The 5,985-nt window shown below is 47.4% G+C and overlaps 1 protein-coding gene across 1 annotated transcript; it reads left to right on the top strand.

The window, feature by feature from the left end:
* Positions 1–2,412: 2,412 nt before the first annotated feature.
* Positions 2,413–3,194, top strand: LOC144114218 (uncharacterized). The gene is made up of 2 exons (XM_077647818.1): positions 2,413–2,602; positions 2,990–3,194. The coding sequence occupies exons 1-2, from the start codon at positions 2,413–2,415 to the stop codon at positions 3,175–3,177; spliced, it is 378 nt and encodes a 125-aa protein (XP_077503944.1). The 3' UTR covers positions 3,178–3,194.
* Positions 3,195–5,985: the final 2,791 nt, after the last annotated feature.

Consider the following 5,985-nt stretch of genomic DNA (forward strand, 5'->3'; position numbering starts at 1 on the left):
AACACTCTCAAGGTTCGCTTACAAGCAAGACATAAATGCCCACGAGAGCAGCAGATTGGACAGCCGTCGCCGTAGCTCAGTTGGTAAGAGCACCGGACGCGATATCCGGAGGTCGTGGGTTCGGTTCCCACCAGCGGCATGGTTGTTTTTCTGCTGCTTTATAAGTAATTTTCTTTAAACACCGATTAATTGTCACTACCAATTATAAAAAAAACTGATTAGAAACATTCCCCTATGTGCCTTGGTTTCGTTGACTGTCGGCTTCCTTAATATGTTTGTCAAACGAGCCCCCTCATTTCATATGCCTGGTCTGCTAATATATATATATATATATATATATATATATATATATATTGTGAGCCTTCCAGGGATCACCTTCTTTCTCTTGTACATACCACCACCATCCCGTGGCTACGCCTGTGGCACGCGCCGGTGGCACGCGCCCGTGTTCGCTTTTGGAATAAACACCAGGCACGGCCGTTTTCATCGGACTCTATCCGATATGATCTCCATGTACGTCACACCGGATCATCGAAATGCGGACACAATTATGCCGTTTGTCACTTTCGCCTATAATACGGCAATACAGCGGACTACCGGTTACTCTCCGTTCTTCCTCGTTTACGGCCGTAGCAAAAAGCGATTGGAGGATTGGCGCTAACAGCAGAGACGTGACATTAAATTATAAGTGTAGCAGAGACGTATTTAACATTAACAACTTCCAACACAGTTAAACAAGAACAACGGGAAAAAAGCCAAGCATGGTTGCAACTGCCACCACCCTGTGTCAAAGGAGACGCGCCATCCTTCCTTCTTTCCTTCCTTCCTTCTTTCCATCCATCCATAAATCCATCCATACATCCATCCAGCCAGCCAGCCAGCCAGTAAAATAATTGCTAGGTAAGTGTCATTTCTAAACTGACAACGATCGCAGTGGGGGAGCGATTATTAACGGTTCACGCTCGCGGCCACGATCGTGTCCGTCCGTGCGTCCGTCCGTCCGTCCGTGACATTTCGTTTAGTGGGAACTAATAAAGATAAGAGAAAAAAATATTGCATTAGATAGGGGAGAAAAAAATTACCTTATAAACCAAGTTTGATGTTGTAGAGTAAATTGTTAATTAATTTAAGCTACAATGTCAATATTGCGTCGAAATAGCACGGACGTCGACATAGCCACGGGAACGGTGGGACCTCACTTCCACCGGAGGTCGTCACATCGTAATCAAATAACTCGGGAACTGATAAAGATAGGAGAACAAGATTAATGGTTGCATCAAATAGAGGAGGAAAAATGAACCTAGAAGCCAATTTTGATGACTGTAGAGCAATTTATTAATAATCATGAAAAATGTGAAAAATTGTGTCGGAAAACGATGTGGCGCCACATCCACCGGAAGTCGTCAAAGCACAGTGGAAAAAAACACATAATGGGCGGGAAAAACGCTGGATTTAGTAATTAGTACTGGCAATTCACAGAGACAGCAACAGCAGTAGCCAAAATCGCGCGGGAAGGCTTTCGCCTCACGTAGTTTAGATCGTCAAATGCCCCCCCCCCCGCCCTATTTTTTTTCCCGCTTTCCCGCTATCCTCGCTCACGTTCGAGTTTTCTAGTCAGGTTTTATATGGCACTGACACTACGTGGGCGGAAATTCAGGGCCACAAATGTGCAAAATGCGTGTTTTTTATAAACTATTTTATCACAATCGGTAAACCCACTGGGCACCTGGTGAAGAATTAACAATAGCAAGTAATAAAAATTCAAAGCAGCGTCCTTTTCAGGGCGCATCAACGGCAGCAGTTTCATGGTCGGTGCGCTATATTTAGAGTCCACGTAACCGCTTGTCATTTTTCAGCGCATAAGTGGATCCTGCATCAAATACAGCAGTCAAGTCCATAATTTTCTGCAAGGCCATCACCGACACAATAGTGACGAAACCCCCGACAGTGCTGCGACGGCCCCGTCTTAGCACACTCTGCTTTATCTTTTCTGCTGATCTTTCGGAACAACATCGGCGTTCGGAGCACCACAGACCCGCTGAAGACAGCAACTGCCCACCTGTGCTTGCGCGATATGGCGTGGTTCGTCAAAAGCTCAGTTTCCACGTCTGGGCGCGTGCGAAATACGCAGTTGTGTGTCCACACGTGTGGACCCAGAAACCTTCCAGGCTTCCGCCGAACCCTACGGCTAAGGCGGCGACAGAGCGCGAGTCGCCTGTTGTGGGGGGTGTCACTCGAAGAGAGAGCTGCGAAGGCGTTTCGCTAACTGAAGAGGGTCCGAGATAAGCGCTTAGCACCTCGCAGCGAAAATAGAACCGACACGTGCGCCCACATACGCCTTGCGCCACCCTCTGCGTATACATAAACGCGAGCTGTCATCTTGGCGCCCCAGTCTGGAGTTACAACGCAAGCATGGGGTCTGTCCGGTTTTTCGTGGTTCTCTCGCTCTTGTCTCTGGTCGTGGCCTGGACTCAGGCTGCGTGCCCTTCGATTCGAGGACAGTTTAGCGACTGCAGATTCGAGCAGTGCACGAAAGAGCAGTGCCAGAGGCGGGGACTTGAGTGCTGCCCTAAGCCATGTGGTGGAACGTGGTGCGTTGAAGGTGGGTATCAGAAGGAGCTTATTTAAATTTTTCTCGTCCGAGATGCTTGCGACAAGCGGCGGCAAATATAATCAAAATTACCGATAAAGTTTATTGTAGTTCTTGAAAGCTGTTGTAGGCCGTCCGAGATAATTTGAGAAAAAAAAGTACAGTGTCCGTACCTATTAGAGGGAATGGCTAGGTTCACATTGAAAAGCTCAAGTTGCATTCACATATTCCTTCAAAACTGAAGTTTGCAGTGTCACCCTCCAGGAATATGCTGGCCATAAGCCATCAGCGAGTGGAGGTCCGGTTAAAACTTTGGAAGCAATTGCTGTTTGAGTATTAAACTCCTGCCCCTGTCGCAGTGCGCACCCGCTACAAAATCTGGTCTTTCGATCCTCTCAGGGGTGCCCAACAGTCTGATGCTGTTGGCGCAGTACACGCACCGCTGCCCACAGGTTGAGCCTCCGTTCCCTGGCCAGTGCGAGGTAAAATCCCAGATCACCTGCGAGGACCTCAACTGCCACGAACAGGGCGCCATCTGCTGCAAGCTGGCCTGCGGGGAGCCTCTGTGCGTCCCTTTCACGGAATAGAAGCCGACGCTTGGCCGTTCGAGGCTTTGCAGAAGGAAGCCACGCGGCCCTAATCGTCCACCGAAATAAAACTACCAAAGGAAAGCATGCGAGACATGAAGTTCTTGTAATGAAAAGGCGCTATGCAATAATAATTTAAAAAGCGTCTCTGTGCAGAACCTTCAGGAGCGCTTCGTTACCTACCTTTGCTACAGTCGACTGGCAATGTTCCGAGCTTAAACGGCGGATAATATTCCGGAACTGCCATTGTGCGCATTTACTCATGTGCGTTTGCTGCCGGATTCCTTCAGAGTGTGTACTCCTGCACGGAGTACTTGCTCGGTGTGCCATGACAGCCTCCGTATGTACACCTCAGTGTCACCGCACACTCCAAGGAGGGGAAGCGATTCTACATTCTGAGGTGTTGACACATTTTCCCTATTGGCCCAAAGCCAGCACGCAGGTCAGCTCAACGACTCGCCTCCAACATGTAGCTTTTGCGCAGGCTCCCCTACCCAATACCACATAGTCTTGGAATGCGCGAGGACTCTAAAACTGTTGATTTGCCAGTCCGCAAGAGATTTGTGGGGACACCGGCTGTCCCTCCCCTTGCTTGGCCTCCAGGTTCTGCTGGCCCGCCGTGCGTGTGAAGCGGCACCCAGCGCTAAGCTCTTGAAATAAGAGGGCCCACCCTTAAAGGCGAAACCTCCTGTAATAATGTTCCCTTCCTCTATAACGCGACGGCTGTCTAGTGGATTGAAAACTCACCTCGTATGCGGGCGGTTGGAAGTGCGATCGATCTCCAGTGCGGGCGGTTACCCACCGGATACTTAATGGCTACCAGCTTTTCTCCAGCCGCCGCGGTGGCTGAGTGGTTATGGCGCTCGGCTGCCGGCCCGAAAGACGCGGGTTCGACCCCGGCCGCGGCGGTCGAATTTCGATGGAGGCGAAATTCTAGAGGTCCGTGTGCTGTGCAATGTGAGTGCACGTAAAAGAACCCCAGGGGGTCGAAATTTCCAGAGCCCTTTACTACGGCGTCCCTGATAGCCTTAGTCGCTTTTGGACGTTAAATCGCCCATAAACCGTAAACCATAAAACCAGCTTTTCTCCTTGCCTGGTGGACGCGTTTTTTCGTGCGAAATACTTGGAAAACGGGTAGTTTACCCCGGCTTTTGTAAACAAGACTACTTTTTGCCATGGCGCTTTCTGGCAAAAGGTTACTGGCGAAAGCAAGGGTATTGAAATAAAAATGAATAAAAAATCTGCCTTCGCGGCATTAAAATTCATCACTATCCTCATAATGTTTTGTCACTGTCTGTATGTGCCACAGAAATTGATCTAAATGTAGCGAAATACTATAAGGTGCGGAAATAAAATTGTGATGCTATTGTTGGCGGTCGGGTAAAGGAAGTTAGAGGATATTTCAAAATCTGACGAGATGTGCAGAATATTGAAATTTTATGAATGAACCTTTAAACGACTGTATATACGTAAAAGCTGCAAATATAAGGTTGTAAAGACTCGAAAGAAAGAACAAATTGGTATCATTTTCGTCGCAGTTAGTTGATTGCAAAATCGGTTCCCGTGGTCTGACGAAATTGCCTAGATGCCGCATTAACTCGGCTGGAGAGTGTGTTTTAATCAACGAAATTAACGCAATTCACGTGCAATTAAAAAAGGGCTTTCAACAAAAGCAGATTTACAGAAACTACGCATACTTTAGTTTCTGTCTTTACGTAGCTTGATTTCAGTTTTTCCTACCTGAAACTTTTCTGTAATCACCAGTTTCAATTCTATCAATTGTTCTTAAGTATAGAAAAAGGAAATAAGCACGCTTCTCGACCACGTGACTTCTCTTTTTATTCCAGGTTTCAGTTAAGCATCAAGCCCCGCATAGTGCAAAGCACGGCTCCTAGACCGGGTGTTTCAGCAAACACGTTCGAAATTTCCTGAAAGAGTGTGGTCCAAGCAGAGCGAAACATTTCAAGAACAAACGGAAAGCCAGGGCAGACATAAGAGAACAGCACTAATTTGGCAAGTTACTGAAATAAACAAATTGATTTTTCTAGTTACTGCTCGTCAACTGGTCGTTGGGGCCAGTGGCGAGTTCGTAATTATGGAGGAGATGATGTTATATCAGTTCTTGCAGAGAAAATAAAGACGCACTCGAAAGCCTTGCAGCGCGAAGAAGTGGTGCTTTATTTTAGCGCAAGAACGAAACCGATTGAATGAGGTGCGCATCAAGTTGCCGCTGTCGATGGGCCGCAAACCCTACTGCTCTCAGTTGAACCTTAGGACCTTCCTATTGTGCTGCGACATCCACTGCCTTTCTTTTTTTTTGGTTGCTTGGGGCAAGAAAAAGAACAGTCGCCAGTAACTGCACGGCCGAAGTTTCTGAGAGCAACTTACAGTGAAAGAATGCCACAATACAGCAGGGCAGACGGCTCGAAGGGCCCAATCAGGCGCCGCATAGCACTGCACCACGTCAGAAGCAGGCGTTGCGTTTGCACTGAATTCGCTGCACACCTCATGCACACTGTTTCCTTCTTGTGCGAAAGAATTGCAGCAGATTTCATCGTGTTACATGGCTTCATCCCCATTAGGTCTGACTAACAGACTGCGTTAATAAAGTAATGTGCTTTGTAAGTTTCAGTTAATGAACCCTTTCATAAAAATTGTGCAAACGCTTCGCCTTAGTGCGGTATGCTTTACTAATTGCGGGAAGGAAATTTTTAAACTTGAATAATATAGTCGTGTTCAATGTGTGTTTTGCAGCGGAATATTTCACGTGGTTGCCGTGATAACATAACGTGCACCTGTGCATGAGTA

This window comes from Amblyomma americanum, chromosome 1, assembly GCF_052857255.1.
Source record: "Amblyomma americanum isolate KBUSLIRL-KWMA chromosome 1, ASM5285725v1, whole genome shotgun sequence".
Lineage (NCBI taxonomy): Eukaryota > Metazoa > Arthropoda > Arachnida > Ixodida > Ixodidae > Amblyomma > Amblyomma americanum.